General features: G+C 42.8%; 1 protein-coding gene across 1 annotated transcript in view; it reads left to right on the top strand.

The window, feature by feature from the left end:
* Nucleotides 1-231: 231 nt before the first annotated feature.
* Nucleotides 232-21,788, top strand: part of LOC104521472 (Golgi apparatus protein 1-like) — a gene marked incomplete at both ends in the record, with an annotated part of 28,401 nt that continues 6,844 nt past the window's right edge. The window contains 7 exons of the mRNA XM_010163480.1: nt 232-264; nt 3,004-3,090; nt 7,007-7,222; nt 15,285-15,488; nt 16,146-16,217; nt 18,458-18,641; nt 21,283-21,497. Coding sequence (XP_010161782.1) covers nt 232-264; nt 3,004-3,090; nt 7,007-7,222; nt 15,285-15,488; nt 16,146-16,217; nt 18,458-18,641; nt 21,283-21,497 — 1,011 coding nt within the window. The remainder of the gene's footprint in view (nt 265-3,003; nt 3,091-7,006; nt 7,223-15,284; nt 15,489-16,145; nt 16,218-18,457; nt 18,642-21,282; nt 21,498-21,788) is intronic.

Here is a 21,788-nt window from a genome sequence, read left to right as displayed (position 1 = left end):
GTAGAGTTAAAGACAGCCTTGTGTGTAAGGTACCTGTTATTTCAATCTTTTGGGTACTTAGGTATCATCACTCTTATTATGCAGGCTTTAAAATTGCCTATTACTTATGTCACATTGTTTCTTTACAATGAAAATAAGCTGACAGTATGTTAGTTTCTGTGAATTTCCACTCTCTATGTTAAATGCATCACACCAGGACTGAACTGACGCTCCTTTTTTCTCTCTTTTCAGCCAGATAATGAAATCTCTTCAGACTGCAATCACGTAAGTAGTGCTTTGTTTTATTCAGTCTGTAGCTATGGCATTTGCACCTTATATCCCTCAGATATTTTGCAGAGTTTAGTAGTTTGCAAAAAGCATTAATCAGGGCACATTTGGGTTTCCGTACTGACCTGTGGAGGAAGAACACAAGGTGACTACTCTAACCCAGTGTAGCCACTATGGAGACTTCAGAGTGGATCATGTCTGAGCTCTATAAACTATATTTCAGTATCAGAAGAGGGTAGGAGGCGTCTTTCCTATTTTATAGCTGGGGGGGTGGTTCCCGTCAGTTACTGGGAGCAATCTGATGTGCTCCTTTTGGGGAAAGATGTGAGCAATACTGAATTTAAACTCTTTAATTTCAGCTGTTGAAGCCTTCTGTATTACTCTCACAGCTGCTAAATTCTTAGATTTGCTTGGAAAATGCTGTGGGCGTGTGATATTTAGAGGCAGTTTGAACCACTTGGCTGGTTTTAGAACAGATTTCCTCTCAGCGCTGTGTTTAACAGTGAGCAAACTGTTAGCCAGTTTCCAGGCTGTCAAGCTGACTCTTCAAATCCTGAGACTCTTTAAAAAAAACCCATCAGAGCTAAGCTTGGTATTGGGTTTCTTTATACTTCTCTCATTTGCATTCTCTTAGAATATACCATACCAAGACCCTTAATTGTTTGGTTAGCCCTGGACACAGACAGACAAGTGCGTACCTCAGTGATGATCTTGGTTTCAGATGCTTGAGAAGCTGTATTTTGGTTTATTATTGGAAGATATGTTCCAGAAATGAAACCAAATCATGCTGTACAACTAGTAATTTCCAGCTGTGTTTATAAATTAACCTTTAGCACTGCTCTGCCTGACTTCATAGCAGCTCTAGTTCTGTTGTGCAGGGTTGGATCAAACGAAGGGCACATCATGTTTCTGTTTTAAGTCTTTTTCTTTTGAAAAAGAGAAAACTTCAGTAATTACAACCTATCTACCTGACATTTAAATGTACCAACAGAAATTACCTGAATGAAAAAGAAATTGAGAATTTGAGAAATCAAAGTTGGACCTTTCCTCTGCTGGATTAAATGACAGTGTCTCTTCCACAAGGCAGATATCAGGTTGTTGTGGATTATAGAGGCCATTCAGGAATAGGGAGGATGGACAAAGTCTCATTTTCCTGCGCAGGAATTGAAGGGGAGTGATCAAAAGCCAGAGCACAGGGAGATGTCTCATCTCCAAATGCTTTCTTTGCCCCTCTCTGCAGTACTACTGTTGTACTCTGTAGTACAGCTGCTGATCATCTCCTGGGAAAATACTGCCTAGCGCTAAAATCTGGATTTTTAAGCTGCAAGTTTAACCTTCTTTCTGTCTATGGGAAGGCTCCTTTTGGAGAGCATCTCATTTTGAGAGTCTCCAAAGTCTGAGATTACAGATGCAGTGGTGTATTCTTATGGTCTTGAACCGCATTCTTGTCATTCTGCAGCACTCTTTGTGAGGACAGGTTCCCTGTTTATTCACTTTTTTTCTATGAAACCTGTATATTTACACCTTCTTACTGCCTCTGAAACACCCTAGGATCCCATCATCTCCTTTTTTTAACTTGTCACAGCTCCATGATAGGAGGTGTGGAAGACAGTGCAGCTGTGCCGATTCTATTTTTAGTTCTCTGTGCGTGCTTCCACCCTCTCGGGGATGATGTAAAACTGCTTTCCTTGTGTACAAGCATGCTTTTGTTAGCCTTTTGTGTACAATTGGAACTTCAAAATAAAGTTGGACCAAATTATTGATCTTTTTGATACTAAATTGATTTTGTTTCAGAGGATTTGAAATGAATTTTTTAAATTATTTAATCTTTAATGAAAAAGGTTTAAATGCAACTCAAGTTCCTAGAAAAAAACAGATGAGCTAATAGAGCTTTTCTAGGGCAGCATCTTGGCTATTAATGTGCTGAGGTTTTGTTATCTTACCCTGTATTTTTATTTTATGGTGCCTCAGGAGGACACCTGGGATGTGTATGTATCTGCAGAGCGTGACTTGCCCAAGACTGATTCTTGCACAATGACCAAATGCATCTGGGCTCCTGTGTGATCTAATCTCTGGCTTCTAGAAGAACAGTCATCCTTAGCGAGGTGTTTTGCAGTCTAACCTCTGATGTATCGTTGTGCTTAGCAAGAGAGAGAACCTCCTATAGGTTTGAAATACATCTGCATCCAAAGAGTTGGCTGGTTGCAACCCCTCACAGAAGGAAGTGAATAAGGGACCAGCTGCATTCTCCTCCTTCCTTTTTTTTTTTTTTTTTTTTTTGCTAGGATTTTGTGAGGTTTTCAGCATGAAAACTCTTCATATTGAGGACTTCATTTTTATTAGATCATTTGCATCAGGCAGAGAAGCCAGGGCACAGGAAGGTGTGGTGGGCTAAAAGTGTTGCTAAATGTGCAGCAGGTAGCCAGTTACAACTTTCATTGTTTTATCCTTTCAGATATGAAGCTGTCTTCATTAGATACACTTCTTTTTAATGAGTCAGCTTGTGACCTTATGGAAAGATTTTTAACAGTCTGAATTTGTTCAAGATGAGAAAATTATTGCAGAAATGAAGGGACAGAGTTGTTGTCAAGGAAACTTTGCATTGATTGTTGCACTGTAGAAGGATAATTATACAGATTGGGAATAAATGATGTTTCATTCTTTTCTGAAGCAAAGTATTTGTCATTCTCCATGGGAAGCTCTTAAACCTCCTTTCTACAAATGATCTCTCTATAGCTCTTGTGGAACTACAAGCTGAACCTGACTACAGATCCGAAGTTTGAATCCGTGGCCAGAGAAGTCTGCAAGTCCACTATTGCAGAGGTAAGCCAGAAGGAAGGTGTGGCTGCTGTTGTGGCACTGAGGGTTTTTTTAATTTCTTTGTGACAGTGAATTAGTGTGCACATAATGTTTTGGGTTTGGGGAAGCTCTAGTCTTATATGCCAAATTACTAGGTGTAATGAATTCGATCTCTGTGTAGAAAAACCTTAGTGATGCCATGCAAAGGGGTGGGGGAAAGAAATGGTAAATTAACAACCCATGAGCTCTTACCTGACCTTTTGTCAGAAATCTGGTGTGAATTGGATTTGTCCCCTTGGTTGAGTGTTGGACAATCATAGCTGTTGGAACTCCACTGAAGTTAGCGTAAGGCTGGTTTGGGATTGTGTTTTTCTGTCAGAGAGGTTAAGCACGTAGACATCAAATGATGAATCAACTTTTTTCTTTCTTGGAGGCTTCAAGAATTCTCTGTTAGGAACTTCCTCTTTTTAGCTTGCACTAGGATTTAGTCCTCTGTATCTCAAGTATCAACATACCTTGGTCCAGCTTCAAAGATTACTTGATTAATCATTTCTTCCCTTGTGCTCAGGCTAGAGCTCTCAAGGCTGTGCGCTCAGCCACACAGGAGCTGACTGAGCTGAGGTTTTTTCCCTTTGGTTGGGGTAGTTTTCACCTAGACTTTAGGGGAGGCAGTGGAACCAAGGCTCTTCAAGCAGTACAGACTTCAGCTGACTTAATTTAGTCATGAAACCATGCTCTGAAAAACTTCATTTGTATACCTACCAGAATAATTTCACCTACCCATAAACTCGCTTTTTAAAAAGTAAAAAATAATTTTTAAAAAATTTGCTTTAGATGGTGGCTCCTTTGTGGCTTTTAAAATAGGTTTTCTTGAAAGTCAACCAGTTGCATGAATAGCAGATTGTTTATCCAACCCCGGTTTGTGTTGGCAGTTTAATTTTTGTAGGTCTGGCTTTTAGTGGTGCAGACAGGCTTATTAGAGACGAGGAGTATGTCAGTGCTCAGAGCAGGTTTAGGATGAGTGGTTCCTCAAATCCTCACATTTTGATGGAACCACCTACCTGATTCCCCATTGTTTGCAAAGTTTTAATTTGAGAGGAACACACAAACGTCTGAGAAATTGTAGATGTCAGCAGCAGCCTGGCTCCAAAAGTTTGGGAATTAGCAGTGTAGTTGAAGGGTACTCAATTGCTTTTTCTTCATGGGCAGCTAGGATTCTGCTAGTATAAGGGGAGGCCAAGAAAATAGTTAATACAAGAAGGCTGAATATTAAACAGTGGAAGGAAAACAGCTTGCATTGAAGGGTTATGTTGTGGTTGGAGTTCAGTAACTCCCCAAAAAAACCCACTGCAAAATCTGTCAAATCTGATTTTTACAGTTGTAGGGAAGATTGTATTTTTCTGTTTTCTGTTGTATAGCTGCTGCAGAATTTTTACAGCCACAACATTCTTGAAAATGCTCTTTTAACAGTCTGCTTAATTACCACTTATGTCTAAAAGCAGTGGGAGGAGCACAGCATTTTAACTGTACATTAACCACCAGTGTTCCTCTTGAAGTTGTGGTGAATGACAACATGAACTGCTGGTATTTTGCCATTTGAGTGGTTTTCATTTAAAGAAAAAAATGTTGCATAAGTAACATGAATCTCATGTGTTTGATCTTCTGATACTTAATACTGAGGCAGGTGCATAAACTATTCCATGACTTTTTAAAACTATTTCTGAAACACGCTTTGAAACTAACGTATGTAGTGGGAATATTCTACTAACTTACAGTATTAGCCTGTTAATATTTTTTTTTCTTTAATTCACAATAACAGGTACGTCTTTTCTTGCAGGTGTTTGAGCTCTGATTTTAAGTATTGCTTTGTATCAAGAGCAAAATACAACTAGAAGAGTAATTCCTAGTAAGAGGCATTTGGGAATTGGTGACTGTCCCAACCGACTACATTCTGAAAAGTCCACCTTTAATTTTATCAGCTAAATATAGATTTAAATATCAACTTTTTTCCTCAACTGTTGTGATTGTGTAAGTTCTGGCAATAATTTTGATCTAGAATTATAGTTGGCTACCAGATAATGGTGGTTGTTTCAGAAGTAGCCAGGCAATAACGTGATTGCTTGGTCTTTTACGCAGTTCACTGGCTCAGGCCATGGAGCTCTGGGGCTGTTTCCAAAGCTGGGCTCTTCCAAAAACAGCGTGTTACCATTGTGTGCTGGTTTGGCTCGCGGTACTTGAGCTGAAGTGGGGCCAAACCCAAGACGCAGCTTTCTCTGAGGAAGCTTGCTCAACACTCTCCCTTTCACCTTGCAATGGATCATATGTGTTTTCACTTCAAAATGTATTTTATACCTTATCTATAACAATTACATTGACCTTAGTAACTAAGTTTTTCTAATAGGTATATAGATCAAATACAAAAATATTCTACCAGCCTACATCTGCCTTCAAATAATGATGTTTAAAATGTTGCATGTTTTGTTTTTATATAGAAAGCAATGGCCTCATAAACCGAGGCAGAGAGAAATCTGTTTTATTAATCTCGTTTGATCTGGATGAGTCTGTCACAGGAGACAGTGACATGTCCTGAGTTAATTCTTGTTTGAATTAGAATATATCCTTATAGAGTTGACTCTCCATTTTAAAAAAAATTCCAGTATAAAGATTCCAACTTGATATTTGAGAACTGATAAAACGGTTCCCTGCATGTTCCCTTAGCACTGCCCTTGCTTGGTATCTGAACCCGCCTGGAGTATTGATTGCCATGGGTCTCCCTTTAGATTGATGAACCCTTCAGCCCTTCATCCCTTATTTTCCCTATAAACCCTTTTCCCTTCAGCCCTTCAGCCCTTATTTTCCCTATAAATCACATATCTATTGCTTGAGAAACTGTCACCACTGAACTTCAGTGTCAAGCATGCTTTCTGTGTCATTGTGGCTGCAGTTTCCAATGTGCTCCTGAGCAGGGGACACCTGAGCTGGGCAGGTATTTCAACATGGGCTTCCCAGGGTTAAAAACCTGTGTAATCTCAGACTCTGTGTGATCTCAGCATTCCTTGGAGCAAGGCATTGCACTGCTTCTGGCTCAGGATTCCTCAGGGAGTGCCTTTAACTGATAAGTAGCCATGTTTTCTACTTCCTTTGGAAAGACGCTGTCAAAACTACCTCCATCTTTTCCTTCCAAGGTGATGTTTGTGGCCTCACTGTCTGCTCCCCCGGGCACTGCAGGCTGTGATATATCCTGCGACCTCTCTGTCCATGTGTGCTGCTTTTCCAATCCCTGCCCAGCTTTCAGCTGTTCTTAGCCATGATTTTTATTTTGTTTAGATCACTAGGTAAAATGGTTTAGTATCAACAATCAGTTCTTATAAGAAGCTCATAAAAATGAATTTGATGAAGGTTTTCCTTTATAGTAATTTTCAGTTTCCAGCAAGTTATAAACAGTTCAATAAATATTGTGTTGACTTTTGAATCAGTCTCACTTCTAGCCAAAATGTTATATTGCACGAGGTCAGGTGGCTAATGGGGGTCCAAGTATGATTTAGTGATGTTGTAATATGCTCAGTTTTCTAAATAAAGGTTTGTCAAACTAGCGTTTTTCCTACAAATCCATTTGATTGCAGGGGTCCAGGGTGATTATTGTGAAAGATGATTATTGAGCGAGAGGGTTTCTAATCCTCAAGGTCGCTGCGTTTGCTTTCTTCAGTTACTAGCACACATCATGAGGTATTTCTCATTTCTGAAATAATTTCAACTATTCTGACTTACTGAAAAGCAAACTGAAGCCTAGAGGGTTTCTTTGCCAGTGGATTTTGAAGCTGCAGATGCTAGTTTCTTTGAGGATTTGCAGATGCTGTTTTTTTTGAGGATTTTTTTTTTAAAGGTTAAATTCAGTAGCTGCAGCCACTGTATTTTTTTTTTTTTTCTTTTTTTTACACAGATCAAGGAGTGTGCAGAAGAACCAGTTGGTAAAGGCTTCTTGGTGTCATGTTTGGTGGATCACAGAGGCAACATCACAGAATACCAGTGCCATCAGTACATCACTAAAATGACAGCCATTATCTTCAGCGATTATCGGTTGATCTGTGGCTTCATGGATGACTGCAAGGCTGACATCAATCTCCTGAAATGTGGCAGCATTCGACCTGGAGAAAAGGTATCCAGAGAACATGTACATTGTCAAGATGATAAGGGGCCTGGAGCATCTCCCATATGAGGAGAGGCTGAGAGAGCTGGGACTGTTCAGCCTGGAGAAGAGCAGCCTGAGAGGGGATCTGATCAGTGTCTATAAATATCTGAAGTGTGGGGGCCAAATGGATGGGGCCGGGCTCTTTTCAGCAGTGCCCAGTGACAGGACAAGGGGCAATGGGCACAAACTGGGACACCCAAAGTTCCAGACAAACCTCAGGAAAAACTTCTTTCCTGTGAGGGTGCTGGAGCCCTGGGACAGGCTGCCCAGAGAGGGTGTGGAGTCTCCATCTCTGGAGATGTTCAAACCCACCTGGACGCTTTCCTGTGCAACCTGGTGTAGGGCTGGCAGGGGGGTTGGACTGGATGATCTCCTGAGGTCCCTTCCAACCCCCACCATTCTGTGATTATCTCATCTGTCTGAAAAGGGTGATGTCCTGATTCTGTATAGTTCCTCTAATAAATATGCATTTGTTCCTCTATGAGGGACAGCTGTTCAGAGACGACTTTCATTTGTCTTTCCCTGCTGCACCACAGGTGATCTGGTAGGTGGTTGTCTTTTTGATCACGCTTTGTCAGGCTTGACTCGATAGGATGAATCCAAACAATATGTGTAAGCAGACCTATTGCTGGGCTTATTTCACAGTCTGGTCGGGTCTGACATGGGAATGTTATCAAGGTGATGTGGCCTGTGCGATAACCCTTTCTGCTTCCTCAGGCTGTAGTTGATAAGACTGGATCAAGAGTTTTATCTGTTTGCTTCCCCTTTCCCTTGCCCACCCAAAAAGAAAACAGTTGAAGGGCACGTATTATCTAGTGTCATATTTTAGTAGTACAGACTTACTGTTTATTAATAAATCAGTGTTCTTTTGCCATGTGAGACTTAAGCAGAGAACAGTTTGTGGTGACTAGATGTGAGGCTGCTTTCAAGGCGCTGTCTTTCCCTGTCTGCTTCAGCATAGCTAATGCATTATGTAGGGCTGCAGGAATGAGTGGCTGCTTTTACGTTAAGTTTTTATGTTTAGGGATAAAGTTAAAATTAGCCTATCAACTTTTTTACAATGCTTTTTAAATTACAGCTCCAATGTTTTTAAGAATTAGTCTCTTAAATCTCTATTTAAGCTGATATAAAGGGAGGTGAAAAGATTTAACAAAAAAATACACACTTTTTTGGTCAAAAAAGGATGCTTAACTATCTAATTGTGGAACATTTTCCTAGTTGTTTGGGAGGAATGTTTGCTGCTGTAAGCAGCTTCACGTTCATAGTGTGTTAAATTGAAGTGCTAGTGTATTCCAGAAGACTTCACTGAACAGCAGAAGGCACAGAAGTGAGGACTTGCTTTCAAGAACAAAAGCAACCATAGAAGTGGGAGGAACCTGCAGGCACCACAGGTTCAGACTGGTAGCAACTGAGTAACTTGCTTTCTTCATGAAGTAAAGGCTCTGTTCTAATCATAGAATCATAGGATAGAATCAGAGAATGGTTTGGGTTGGAAGGGACCTTAAAGCTCATCCAGTCCCAACCCCCCTGCCGTCAGCAGGGACACCTTCCACTAGACCAGGTTGCTCAAAGCCTCATCCAGCCTGGCCTTCAACACTTCCAGGGAGGAGCAGCCACAGCTGCTCTGGGCAACCTGGGAAAGTGTCTCACCACCCTTCCACCGAAGACTTTCTTCCTAATATCACATCTAAACCTTCCCTCTTTCAGTTTCAAGCCATTTCCTCTTGTTCTATCAGTACTGTGGCTAAAGGCTACAGTGGCTAAAGGCTACAGTAGCATGGATTTCATGAGCATAAACCAAATCTCACACAGTAGAAATGACACCAATGCTGGCAGACTTGGCTGTGTAACCGCAAATCCCACCAAGTTAAGACAGGTGCGGGGTGAGGATGGCGGGGGGGGGCTGAGCTCACGAGGGAGAGGGGCGCGAACACAACCTTTGAGTCACCACGTCTCTGTGGGGTAGCAAAGCGAGTCACTAACCAACCTTTTCTGGAGCTTTGTGTGGTTTCTGCATATTCCTCCCTTTCTTGGTACCCAACCCAGAATATTTTGCCTTGGTTTGTGAGAGCGTCGCAGCCTGTCGTGTGATTTCTTTAGTTACTCTGCCATCCCTGGCACTCAGAGCAATTGAAGTATTTTGTACTGCTATGGAAACAACTATAAATGGCTATGCAAGCATTTCTTTTGTTGGCGTTGTGTTCTAGGCCTTTTCTGCTTTGGAGAAATCTCATCTAATTTCCTCCCATCGGATGCTGGTTCAGATTTTATTTCTACACTGTAGCTTCTGAGAGTTGCCTGTAGAGAAACAGTCATTACCCTTTTGTGTAACTGAATGTAACTATGAATTTAATAAATAGGGCACCTGAGGAGGAAGATGGGGGGAGAGATTAATCTCTCTCTTTTTTTTTTTTTTCCCAATGGAAGTGAGCACTGCTAGGCCACTAACTCCTTCCCCATCAGGCAGCTAGTAGATTGCAGTGTGATGGTTTCATCATAGTAACTGGGATAAACTGCCCTTTTTAACTGTAAAAGGCACTTCAATTAGTATTTTGGAATTATATTGCTTCTTGAAGCCCCTCTGCTAGCTAACCATTTTCCTTTTCTAGACTTCCTTTTTTTGTTTTAGCTTGCTTCCCACTTCCTAATTGAGTTTTGTTCCTGCTGGGTTTGTTGCCTCTGATGTGGTGTTTTCTGTGCTTCCTTTTCCGTGTTTCTTGTTGGTTCTCTGCTCTGTAAGAGCAGTAAAGTTCAACTTAAAAGTCTTGATCTGACTGTAGGCTTCATTTTGCTGTATATATAGCAGAAAGGCTGTGCATGTCATTTGTAAGCATTACATTTTATAATATGCCTGTGTTGTGGAGTAGGTTTTTTGGTGGTGTGTTATTTTTTTTCTTCCAGTTAATGGAGAAATATTTAATAGTCATTTCAGTTACCTTTCCAGTTGGCTGTTGTGCTTTATAGTGAATTTGGTCTCCTGATATTTAAAGCTTGCTTTGTCTTCATGCAATAGGGATCTAATTTGAAATGGAAATTAATGATTGCAATGGAGCTTTTCTTCTTGGGCTGCCTATCAGAATGAGCTGCCTTCCTGATCCCTCTCATGTCCAGGATTGTATCAGTCTGGTGGGCAGTGTATAGTTGCCCAGGTGCTGGATTTAGCCATGATGTCCAAACTGAAGTTGATTATTTGCCATAATGAAGGCTACAGAAGTGTCAATTGCACATCTGTTATTATTATCTGGCAAAATACTATATTTTTCAGATTCCTATTAAAAAAAAAAAGATGCATTAGGTTGTTTTCTTGCTTTTTTCCCCACCCCTAAGTGCTTCGAGTACAGTTGCTCTCGCTACAGTTGCTCTCACTCTTTCTAGTTTCATAGAAGTACTGGGCACAAAGGGAAAAGAGAAGATAAGGTTCAGCTCAGGCTTTGTTGACTTAGTGTAGTATCAGCTGCAGTACTGGGAATTGGCTAATGTGAGAGCCATCCCCGTAACGCTGTTGTCCGGGTGGAGCGCTGAACTGGAACTCCTGGTAGATCTACTGGGTGGTTCTCCACAGCCCAGCCTGGCTCCAGCAAGTCAGCAGAGCTGTTCAGTGCAAGAGACTGTGCTGATGACACAGGTTATGCTTTACCCTCCTGCCTGCTGCTCCCTTCTACTCTTGACTCTTATCTCTTCGCTTCTCTAGCTTCTCTCTGCAAGTCTGCAGCCTGAGCAATCATGAACTCGAGGCATGTCAGGTTTTAGACAGAAGAAAGTCTTTTCCAGGGGAGCTTCTTTCAGGAGAAATGACAAAATGTTCATTTTTTTCAGTGACAAAAGAATGAACAAGAATTGCAAAGCCTAAACTATACTGAGGGTGAGGGGTGGAATCTCTGATGGAAAATGAATAATAAGAATGAGGTTTTTAAAATTCTGTCTTGGCTTCAAGCCTGGAGTTTGAATTTTCATCATAGGAATTAAAATCTCCCAAAGCATTGGGCTGAAGAGGGGTTTGCTTGGGCACATTTAGAGTCATAGAATCCCAGACTGGTTTGGGTTGGAAGGGACCTTAAAGCTCATCCAGTTCCAACCCCCCTGCCATCAGCAGGGACACCTTCCACTAGACCAGGTTGCTCAAAGCCTCATCCAGCCTGCCCTTCAACACTTCCAGGGAGGAGCAGCCACAGCTTCTCTGGCCAACCTAATTTAGAACTTAGTTCCAATTCTCTGTGGCTTAAAGTGCTGTAGGGCAGGACTGGAAAGCTGCTTGTATTCTTTGTGGATCTAAACATATCCTTTCATAAAACTACACAGAGTTTGCAGGCACTCCAGACTAGATTAGTTATTTAGTACGTTTATCAGATCTTTGCAACTTCGAGTTAAAATTCTCCCCATTTAAGATTGATAGTGGTGGTGAGGCTACAATTCCAAGAAGTGTGTGTGGTTTTTAGATTTAATCTCTTGTATTTCAGTTTGTTGCACTAGTGAAACGAGGCCTAGACTCTGCCAGTCCCCACAGCAATTTTGAGGAGTCCTGACTTGTGGAATGAACTTAGAGGTCTTTGACTCTAAGGTGGAGGTTTTCCAACAACAGGGTGCTGGATGGAGGAAAAGCTTTGTTGGGATTCATTCCACAGCAGGCGTTTATACCCTTGTACAGCCCAGAGAGCTGGTGCTGGAGCAGGACTGGGAGAGCTCACGCCGTGGGATGCCAGTGCTCGGCTTCGGTGCCTCGGCAGCTGAGCTGACCCCACAGGACGGGTGGCACATGGAGTGCAGGTGGGAGCAGGCAGCTCTGCCTGGCCTAGAGCAGGTACTACAAATGTGTGTCAGAGCTGTCCTGCCATCCTTCTTAGAACAAGCCTGTCAAACTTCTGCTTTAAAAAAAGACGATTGAGTGCAGCTGTGCACACATTTGTTTTCCCCTCCAGGCTGTAATGAGAGATTACACAATCTTAAATACAGTAGGTGTTAGCCTATAATTAAAGCTCGAAGTGATATTTCTCTAAACCACATTCATAAAGTCCCATCTATACTCCATTTAGGCAGTAGCATGGCTACCTTCATACACTTTTGAAGAAATAAAGAGTTAGGACCTCCTTAAACTGGCTTAAGTAGTCAGCACTAGCACTCAGGGACCTGATTTTCCTGAATACGAACCCCAGATTAGGTCAGTAAATCCCCCAAATGGTGTCAAGTGGGCACAGGAACACTAATGGCACCAAAAGAAGGTATTTAAATGGTGTGGAGGGAGAAGGCTGAGGGGATACCTTCTGGCTCTCTCCAGCTCCCTGAAAGGAGGGTGGAAAGAGGTGGGGGTGGTTCTGTCAACCAAGGACCAAGTGACAGGACAAGAGGAAATGGCCTCAAGTTGTGCCCAGGGCAGTTGAGATTGGATGTGAGGAAGAATTTCTCTCCTGAAAGGGTTCTGAGGCATTGGAAGGGGTTGCCCAGGGCAGTGGTGGAGTCCCCATCCCTGGAGGGATTGAAGAGTCATGTAGACATAGTGCTGAGGGACATGGGTTAGTTGGGGACTTGTCAGTGTTGGGTTCATGACTGGACTCGATGATCTTAAAGGGCTTTTCCAATCCAGGCAATTTCATGATTCTGTGAAAGGACAGGACTGCATCCTTCAGGAGCTGGCTGTGTTGATTTGTGTGTGTGTTTCTGTTTAGTCTGACGTGGTTTAAAATTGCTCTAATATAGTGCAGCAGAGTAGCAAGCACTGCAGGATGATCTACCCAAATGTAAAATCGTATTTGCAAAGCAATGCAATAAATTAGTCATTTCATGTTGTGTCCCTGAAATGCAACAGTAAACATTCAGCATCCAGCATATGGAAATCTACTTTCACTAGACTATTAAAAATAGATTTACTTTTATATACGGTGTGACTCTGACCAGGAATCTAGACCCATGCTGCAAGAAACCAGGAAACTTCCGATTTTCCTATCAGGAAAAGCTTGTCTTGTACAAGAAGGCTGGTGAGTGAGAGTAGTCATAGAATCTTGCTTTCCAGCTGCAACCTCATCTAGACTGGAGCAAAAAACTGCCAGAGGAGCTTGAGGTGGTTGTTTTCAATCATTTACACTTGCCAGCTGCTCAGTTGTAATTATTCCCTATGACTGACCACAAGGATTTGTGGAATGGTATTTGTGTTTGACGTGGTTATGGATAAATGGTAACTTTAAGTAATGTGGTGAACGTACTGCTAACTAGTATTCCTCAGGTCCCTTTTGATTTCAGTCCTAAAGGGATTGTTGAGATATAATTATATTTCTTCTAAGATGCTGATATCTGGCCAGCAAGTGGAGTTGGCCAGTTCCAACTCAAAGAAAAGAGCAAGCTGGAATAGGGACTTCTGGGATGTGTGGGTTTGAGGGGTTTTATAAGGGGAAAATGACTTTTGGCCCTTTTAAACTGATGATACTTCTGGATTGTGTTGACAACTTTGTAATGGGCCAAATTCTGCTCCAAGTGTAGCAGAGTTAAAACAGGAATGAAAGCCTGCCTGCCTGAGGAGACATATCAGAACAAAAAGATTTGGGAGAGTTGCATGGCTTTGAATAGTTATGGTCATGTTTTATGGAGACTACTCTCCTACTCATGCTGCTGCACCAGCAGTGGATGAATCTACTTGACAGAACGAACTGAAGGGATAGCTCCTAAATGGTTACTGCAGTTGCAGGTTGGGTGATTCAGATGTGTGCAAATCTTCATGCCTTGTTGTATACTCCAGGTAGTCTGCTATAAGTGGAGTAGCAATATCCTCTCACAGCAGAGCAGCGTAGAGTAAGGTGATCTTCACAGGAGAAACCTTCAGAGATCTATTTCAGAAGAGCTCTTGTTTTTAGAGGAGTTCTACCTTCTTCAGAGGTATAGGGGAAACAGTTTCCTTTCTAAGCATGTTAAAAATATTGGTTTTAGGGGAATTGGACCTTCTACAGAGGTATATGGGGAACAATTCCCTTTCTAAGTGTGTAAAAAGGATGTAGGAGTCTAAGTGGAGCTTTGCTCTGCCTCTTCCGGGCTTTCATACAAAGCGCAGGCTCTCTACATTTGTTGGCAGTTGCTGGTCAGAGTCCAAAGTTGTCTTCAGACTTGCAGGAACAGTGGACGTGGCGTACAGTATTGGGCCAAAACCGCTTTGGCCAAGACTTTTTCTACTTTTGAATGCTTTGAATTTATTTTTTTTAAATTCCCTTAATGGAGGAGTTAGCATTGAGAAGCCTACATTAGCCAAAGCTCCTTTGTGGCCTTTTTAGCATCACTAATTATCACCACCCAAACTGAAGGCTTGTCTCAGCGTGGAGGGAACTATGATTTTTCTCTCCTCCAAGTATGTTCTCAATGTGCTGCTGTTGCCATGGTGCCAAGAGAGCTATGTCAGATGAAAGATAATTTGACCGTTTTGGTAAACTGCTCTGAGCAGTGTGACTAAGTAGTGATAATCTCATTAAGTCACATTAAAACAAACCCAGAGCACTGGAGAGGGGGATTTCATGGTGACAGTCAGCAGGATGGTGATGTTTAAAGTGTGTGGATAGTACAGATATTAACTGTTGCCTCCTATGAATGTAAATGCAGTTAAAGATCAGCTTCTGGAACTCTATGTATAGATAACTTGTTTGCTGCTTAATTTATGAGGTGCTTAGTTTATGAGCCTACAAGAAAGCTGGGGAGGGACTTTTCATAAGGGCAACTAATGACAGAACAAGGGGAAATGGGTTTAAACTGAAAGAGGGGAGGTTTAGATTAGATATTAGGAAGAAGTTCTTCACTGTAAGGGTGGTCAGACATTGGAACAGGTTGGCCAGAGAAACTGTGGCTGCTCCTCCCTGGAAGTGTTGAAGGCCAGGTTGGATGAGGCTTTGAGCAACCTGGTCTAGTGGGAGGTGTCCCTGCTGCTGGCAGGGGGGTTGGGACTAGATGATCTTTAAGGTCCCTTCCAATCCAAACCATTCTATGATTCTTACGCAGAATCGTGGACCGCTTGGTTATTTAAGTGGTTGGTTACAAATGTTGTCTTGCTTTTCTCACGTAGGATGCCCACTCGCAAGGAGAGGTGGTGGCATGCCTGGAAAAAGGCCTGGTAAAAGAGGCGGAGGAGACCGAGCCTCGAATTCGGGTTTCTGATCAGTGTAAGAAAGCAATCCTTCGTGTAGCTGAACTCTCTTCAGATGACTTCCACTTGGACCGGCATCTCTATTTTGCATGCCGAGATGATAGAGAACGATTTTGTGAAAATGTGAGTTGTTTCTTTTTGCCTTCTCTTCTACAGTAATCCATTAAAAAAACCAAACAAACCACAAAACCACATTGGAAGAAAGAATGGAAGGGTAGAGTGGAGCCTGAGCAAGATCGTGTGATACTGAAATCAGGCACCTCGTCGCTGTCATTTTGCAATAAACCTGGCATTAAATTCACTCACCCAACAAACAGGCATTATTTCCAGTGGGTTAATGAACTGAATTGGCAGAAATCGTTTAATGGGCATCAGAGCTGGTGTGAGAGGGAGTGGGACAGCTCGAATGGGGAGGAGGCAGCAAAGGGGAGTGACTGCTCCCTTCTGCAGCAGTGAGCTGTTGCACAGGGTTAGCCAGGTCTGACTCTGCTTGCAGCACTCCTTATCCCTGGAGCGATGAGCTGGAAAGCTGCGTTGTTCAGTCTGATTTAGCTCGTGTCAGCTGAGCAGCTTCTCACTAAAAGGGTGATGAACACGACCAGATGGTTTTTAATGCAATAAAACATAAAAGGTTTTTATAGTATAGAAGCTATCACTGTCATTTGAAATATTAACTTTAATATATTTCAAGTTTAAAGAATAAATCTCTTCAGGTGTAGTTTAGCCTGCTTGTTAAGCATTACAAGTCTCATCTTTCAATGTTACCGTTCTGTTTCACAGACTCAGGCTGGGGAAGGCCGAGTTTACAAGTGCCTCTTTAATCACAAGTTTGAAGAATCAATGAGTGAAAAGGTAGGTACCTGTCTTAGTGAGACAAATCCTTACTGCAGAAATCATCAGATCATTCATCAGTCCAGGCGACGTTATTCTTTCCCAGTGCTGAGGAAAATCCATCATCTATGTGGTTGGATAACAGACTGCTTTAACAGATGCTTTTACTTTGATATTTCCTGCTGATGGCTTAAATTAATTGTGCTCAAGTTACAGCCTTTAAAGTTAAGGATTTAAATAAATCAAAGCTTTTGAGTGGGTAATTCGGGAAGGGAGACATGGAGCTCAAGTGGCAGCACTGTGATTGAGTGTGTAAAGTAGAAGTTGCACCATGCTGGGGTAAGTCTTGGATAAATGCTGTTGAAATCTACAGATTAGAAACAAAATGCCCAAATGTCTCAGCACAGAAAGCTCAGTGTTTCGCTTTTCAAGGCTATGATTGTCTGATTATGAAGCACCAAGTTCTGTGGGAAAGCTGCACCGTTCAGTTACGGAAGTTTTCTGTAACTTTTTTGCTGAAGATGTGGTTTTTAACAACAACAACAAAATTGTTCTGATAAACCAGTCCTGAAAAGAGTTTGTGGTGGTGTAGGTGTTTTGGGAAGGAAGCAGTGCCTTCAGTCAGTTCAGAAGCAGCATCATAGTGTTTGGGATTGTATGGAATTATATAATCTGAAAGAATATGAAGATGGATATCTGTGAAGCCCTCCTCAGAGAAGCTCTGCTGAAAGAGCCCGATCCAGAGGCCTGGAGGGATCAGACTCATTTCCTTTTTTTAAAATGCATTAGCTGTCTGAAAGCTTGGTTCCAATTAACAAATTCCAAACTGAGGGAGCCATCCCTGAGGGCTTGAAACAAAGCTTAATTTTGTACGAGTGCATTACTGAAAAGGACTGACTGTTATTTTTGCTTAACCTGTTTTTGGTTTGACAGGGACAGTGGTGGTTTTTGAGTGGTCTTCTTCATTATCAGCTGTCCAGGATAGGAATGTAAGGTGCTGAGAGGTTAAAGCTGTAGCAGATGACTTGGTAGGGAGAGAGGGGTGAATGCTCTGAGGATGCAGTTTGTAGAGCAGAAGGAACACAAAATCTAGTTCTCACTCTTGTGGCTGCCAGGGTTGGACCATCTGCAAAGTCACTAGTTTTGTAGAAGCTGTTACCTGCTAAAAAGTCCCTCCTTGCTGATGGCATCGGCTGCTGCATACACACGGAGCTGACAGTAGGTTCGTAGTGGGTGTCTTGCTTTGTGTAATCCAAACCTGCTCGCCAGGCTGGGCTCCCTGGCCATACCCAACCTTCCTCTGCTCTGGAGGATGAGGTACCTGTGAGCCTCTCTCTCCCTGTGTCCAGAGCTTGACGTCTGCCTAGTCCCAAGGTCCCAGTCATGGCACAGGACCATGAAGGATGAGGTGGGAATATCTTGGAGCAGGTAGGTATGGGAAGGAGGGGGAGTAAAGTCAAAACCCTGGTGTAAGGAAGGGGAGAGGGCTATAAGGCTTCTCTGTGCTGAGATCACTCCCTGTTCTCCCCACCCTATACATGCACAGATTTCCTTCCTTTCAAATAGGCTGAGAATGGACAAATTAGCCTGAGCTATTTTGAATTATCTACCACCCTCGGATTTAATTTTCATAAAATTTAAACCAAAAGCTATGAAGCGTAGCAGTTTTTTTACAGCCCCTTTTTTTTTTTTTTCTGATTAAATTGAGAGGGTTGTTCTTACAGCTGCTGGGTTTGGGTTTGACCACTGTGCATCCTTATGAGCCTCACCCATTGTGGAGAATGGCTAGAAATTCCCATGGTTAGACTGCTTTATCTGCTGTCATCTGTTTGGCACGTTGCAGAACAAATCCAAAAAACATGCTATTTTGTAAATGCAACTGGAAGAAGTTGTTTCTTGAGGGCATGGGGTGAGTGTGCACCACAGCTGGGATAAATGTCAGCAACTGATCCTAGTTACTGCGCATGAGTCACGCTCTCAGCCGTAGCTCTTCACAAAAAGCTGGATGAATGTGCAGTTTTAAGAAGTGCTCTGCAGAGAGCTGCTGCCTTTAGAACCCTTGATCTGTCGACCTCAGTGTGCATTAACTGTGTGGTTTCTATGAGACAAATGAAATTTAACTGCAGTCCAGCTTCAATGCATGAATTTTAAAGCATCAGTTGTCTTTTGAAACACAACTTGAAAACTGAATGGCAGCAGGCCTAACTCTCTGCCACCAGCACATGGAAGCTCCTTCAGCCATCCCAATGTCTCTCCTGCAGTGTCGTGATGCGCTGACAACCCGCCAGAAGCTGATTGCCCAAGACTACAAAGTCAGTTACTCGCTGGCCAAGTCCTGTAAAAGCGATCTGAAGAAGTACCGCTGTAATGTGGAGAACCTTCCCCGATCTCGAGAAGCCAGGCTTTCCTATCTGTTGATGTGCTTAGAGTCAGCTGTGCACAGAGGTAAGTGGAGTTGTGGTGGTTTGGGTGGATTCACCCTTTTTGCTTGCACCTTGCAGCCAAACGCAGCCTGCTCTCTCACCCCCCACGCCCCCCTCGCCCAGGGAGTAGGGGAGAGAATTGGAAGGAAAAGGGCAAGGAAGCTTATGGGTTGAGATTAAAACTATTTACTAATTAAAATAAAATTATAATGATAACAACAGGGATAACAGAATATACAAATGAGTGATGCACAGTGCAATTGCTCACCACCCACTGACCGATGCCCAGCCTGTGCCAGGCAGTGATCCTGGAGCAGAGACGGTCCCCAAACTGAAAACCCCAGAAGAGTGAGAGCCGGAGTGATCCCCGAGAGAATACCCCTGTCTTCTGGTCAACCCTGGTTAATATACTGACCACGAGGTGATATGATCTGGAATATCTCATTGGCACATCCAAATGCCAGTTCTGGGTTTGCTATTCACTCCACTTCTCCCTCCCAGTCCCAATGCAGCTGTGACCCAACCAAACACGATGGCCTGGAGCTCCAGCAGCAACTAATGACATTACAACTTTATCAACATTCTTCTCAGAACAAGTCTTACACTGAAACCAAAACCCAGCTATTCTAACTACTAAGAAGAAAATGAACTCGATCCTAGCAAAACCAGGACAGAGTTCAATCAAGAGGTGTGTTACTTGCTGGGACCTTGATTTTAAAAGTTTCTCTTGACCCTTCAGCTTCAACATGTATTTACAGTCCCCTTCTCCAGGTAACCTTTTTGCCAAACTTTGGTTTCCTCATCATAATACTTTCATCACTGCTATTTTGAAGGTCAGAACAGCTGAGTAAACCTCTGCCACTGACTCGTGTTGCGTAGGCAAGAAGTTTAAAATGCAAAATAGCAAATCCTGCTTGGATTGATGATGTGTAGTTGCAAATCCTTCTATTTGCTGTGAATTGAAGGAGCTTTTTTCCTCCTTTATGTGGTAAGCTTTAAATATGCTACTAGGTTAAAACATAGACAGGCTGTTTATCATCACTCAGGGAAAGCCAGGGATACTCAGTCCTCTGCCTCTTGGAAGTAATGATCTTTCCTTGCAGTTCAATAGCTTGGGTAAATGCTTTAATTTCTCTAACTCTGTTTTTTTCCTATATAGAAGGAAGGTAAGTGTGAGAATATTCTTTTTGTTCATTTAAGTTAGTGTAAGCTGGAGATGTCCTAACACCAGTGGCTGACCCAAAGGCATTAGAGCGCCCTATATGGCAGGACCATGGTAAAGGTTCTTTGTGAAATTGCCATAACATGTAAACCAACACATTATACCCTCCAGAGCTGCACTGGAGAATTGCTTATTTTCCCCTCTGGCATGCAGCTGTGTGGCTTCTGATTCAGCAGCAGGGCTGCATGCTGCAATGCCCCTGGCATGGGAGGGAAAGGCTGCCCAAACACCCTAAGCAATCCACATTTGTGAGTTTGAATAACTGATTGCTCCTGATTGATGTGGAAATGATGTGTGCCATTTGTGGGGAAAGTAGTGGGGCTTTTTTTCTTTCTCCCTGCAGTAGGGCAGGTGCTTTCCTGAACTACATGCAGAAACTGCTGTTTGGTTATTAACTTCCACTTTCACAGTGGAACAGGTTCTGCAGCATGTGGCTCATGCACAAAGCACAGCCCAGGAGGAGCAGTGATTGTTTCACACACCTCCACGTGTCTGTGTTATAATGCCTGGGAGCCCCTGTTGGGTTGTAGGACCTCCCTTGCATGGAGCATCGTGCACATATGAGTAGGTTGTGATGGGGGCTAGGGGGGAGGGCATAGCAAAAAAGCCAACATGTTCTTTTTGAATAAAAAAACCCCAACAAATTATCTACATGAGGACTGTAGGAAAGCTCATGGCAGATCTAGGCATTGATTTGAGTTAATTTCTGTGCAACTGTGGTGGTTTGTTAGATGCTCCATGTATACTCTTTGTAACTTACCCTATTCTGTGCTTTGGCTTCTTGAGTGAATGTTGTTATAGAAAACTTTTTCCTTTGAAAATGTTTAACCTGCTGTCAGGACAAATTCCTCCTCCAAGGAGGAATTTACCCCCAAGGTGGTAAATTACCAGAGGTGACTTCTGTTTCTACAGTGGAAAAATGAACCCTTGAGCATAGAGCGAAGAGCTGACTGGTACTAAGATTCTCCTACTCTTTCGGGAATCCTTGTTTTCAAATCCATTTATTTAATCCATAGACTGGCTATTTTACAGATTCATTTAAATGCTGGGAGGTACCATAACAGAATCCCAGAATTGCCTGGATTGGAAAAGCCCTTTAAGATCATGGAGTCCAACCATGAACCCAACGCTGACAAGTCCCCGACTAACCCATGTCCCTCAGCACTATGTCTACACCACTCTTCAATCCCTCCAGGGATGGGGACTCCACCACTGCCCTGGGCAACCCCTTCCAATGCCTCAGAACCCTTTCAGGAGAGAAATTCTTCCTCACATCCAAACTGGTTTAATCCCCAGCACATCTGCTCTAGCACATTTGTTGCAATCTGGTGTTGTCCAGAGTGTGGACATCGTCCCTGTTCTTCCATCATGATGGAAGTGTAGGTCAAGAAGGACCCTGCTAAACTTTAATACTAAATCACAATTTCCTCTCTTGGTTTAGGTCGACAAGTGAGCAGCGAGTGCCAGGGTGAAATGTTGGATTACCGGCGCATGCTAATGGAAGACTTCTCGTTGAGCCCAGAAATCATCCTGAGCTGCCGAGGGGAGATCGAGCACCACTGCTCAGGCCTGCATCGCAAAGGTCGCACCCTGCACTGCCTGATGAAAGTAGTACGGGGCGAAAAGGGGAACGTCGGGCTGAACTGTCAGCAGGCAGTAAGATGCTTTTCTGTTGCTTCACTTGTAGGTTGTTCAGTTGGTAGAAGAGCTGATTTGTCTGTTAATGTTCTGCCTTGTGATGGAGGTTCTTCCAAAGGCAGTCTGGCTCTGCCGGGTGCCAGTGAATGCTGGAGGCACTTGTGTAATTGTCATGGCATGAAGGGTAACTTGGGATCTAGCAGCACATTCGTAATGTGTTTGTTTTTTTTTTCCCCCCTCAAAAAATACATTTGGGATTGTTTTGTACCGGATTTTGTACTGGATCTCCAGTAGTTCTTCTCCAGCAGC

This window comes from Antrostomus carolinensis, unplaced genomic scaffold, assembly GCF_000700745.2.
Source record: "Antrostomus carolinensis isolate BGI_N321 unplaced genomic scaffold, ASM70074v2 scaffold6322, whole genome shotgun sequence".
NCBI classification, from domain to species: Eukaryota; Metazoa; Chordata; class Aves; order Caprimulgiformes; family Caprimulgidae; genus Antrostomus; species Antrostomus carolinensis.
The sequence above is the reverse complement of the archived record's forward strand: the minus strand, read 5'-3'. Positions and strand labels throughout refer to the sequence as shown.